This window comes from Myotis davidii, unplaced genomic scaffold (genome assembly GCF_000327345.1).
Source record: "Myotis davidii unplaced genomic scaffold, ASM32734v1 scaffold208, whole genome shotgun sequence".
In the NCBI taxonomy this organism is placed as follows: Eukaryota; Metazoa; Chordata; class Mammalia; order Chiroptera; family Vespertilionidae; genus Myotis; species Myotis davidii.
Window position 1 is genome coordinate 1,275,287 of NW_006299706.1, and position 1,255 is coordinate 1,276,541.

The 1,255-nt window shown below is 64.6% G+C and overlaps 1 protein-coding gene across 1 annotated transcript in view; it reads left to right on the forward strand.

The window, feature by feature from the left end:
• Positions 1-1,255, forward strand: part of TRIM46 (tripartite motif containing 46) — a 9,073-nt gene that overhangs the window by 782 nt on the left and 7,036 nt on the right. Inside the window, exons 2-3 of the mRNA XM_006775767.2 lie at positions 318-579; positions 812-1,155. Of these exons, the coding sequence (XP_006775830.1) occupies positions 318-579; positions 812-1,155 (606 nt within the window). The remainder of the gene's footprint in view (positions 1-317; positions 580-811; positions 1,156-1,255) is intronic.

A 1,255-nucleotide genomic window follows, 5' to 3' on the forward strand; every position in this document is an offset into this window, starting at 1 on the left:
GATGGGGGCGGGGAGCAGGGGGCAATGGCGAGGTGCAGGGGCTGCAGATCTGGCTGGGCCGGGGGAGTGCAGGGGGCGGAGCTTGGCGCTGGCGGAGGTACGATCTCCGAGCATCCCTCCTCCTGCGTAGGCCTTTAGCTCTGCCTCCGAGAAACAGAGGCAAGAGACCGAGCTGGGGAGGGCTGGGGACCAGGCCTGGGCTGGGACTGGGGGAAAGCCAGACGTAGCTGGTCTTGCCCCTGCCTGAGACCCCTTGGAGGGGCCTGTCAAGCTATCCCGCGTCCAAGCTCTGACCTAACCTCCTGGTCCCTCCACAGACGAGCATGAAGAACATGGAGAAGGAACTGCTGTGCCCAGTGTGCCAAGAGATGTACAAGCAGCCGCTGGTGCTGCCCTGTACCCACAACGTGTGCCAGGCCTGTGCGCGCGAGGTGCTGGGCCAGCAGGGCTATGTAGGCCACGGTGGGGACCCCAGCTCCGAGCCCACGTCTCCTGCCTCCACCCCTTCCACCCGCAGCCCCCGCCTGTCCCGCAGAACTCTCCCTAAGCCAGAACGCTTGGACCGGCTGCTGAAGTCAGGTGGGCTGGAGCCTGAGGGGTGGGGGTGAGGACGCTGGGATGTCCATCAGGAAGATGGGAGGGGTCATCCTTGGTCAGGGGCATCTGTCTGTCTTTCAGGGGGTGGAGCTTTTTCTCAGTCAGGCTCAGCTGAGCTGTGACACAATAAAAAATTAATTTTTTAGTGGAACTGACTTCCCCCACCTCCAGCCCGCTGTAATTTTGACCTCCTACTTCTCCGGCCCCTCCGCAGGCTTTGGGACGTACCCCGGGCGGAAGCGAGGTGCTCTGCACCCCCAGGTGATCATGTTCCCGTGCCCAGCCTGCCAGGGCGATGTGGAGCTGGGGGAGCGGGGCCTGGCAGGCCTGTTCCGGAACCTGACCCTGGAGCGCGTGGTGGAGCGGTACCGGCAGAGTGTGAGCGTGGGTGGCTCCATCCTGTGCCAGCTGTGCAAGCCCCCAGCACTGGAGGCCACCAAGGGCTGCACCGAGTGCCGTGCCACCTTCTGCAACGAGTGCTTTAAGCTCTTCCACCCCTGGGGCACCCAGAAGGCCCAGCATGAGCCCACCCTGCCCACCCTCTCCTTCCGCCCCAAGGTGAGCGGCCCTGGCAGAGCCTGGGAAGGGAGGGGCCTGGTAGAACTGGACGGGTGGGGTGCCTGGCCTTCTGAGCCTCCAAAAGGAGGTGGGCAGGGGT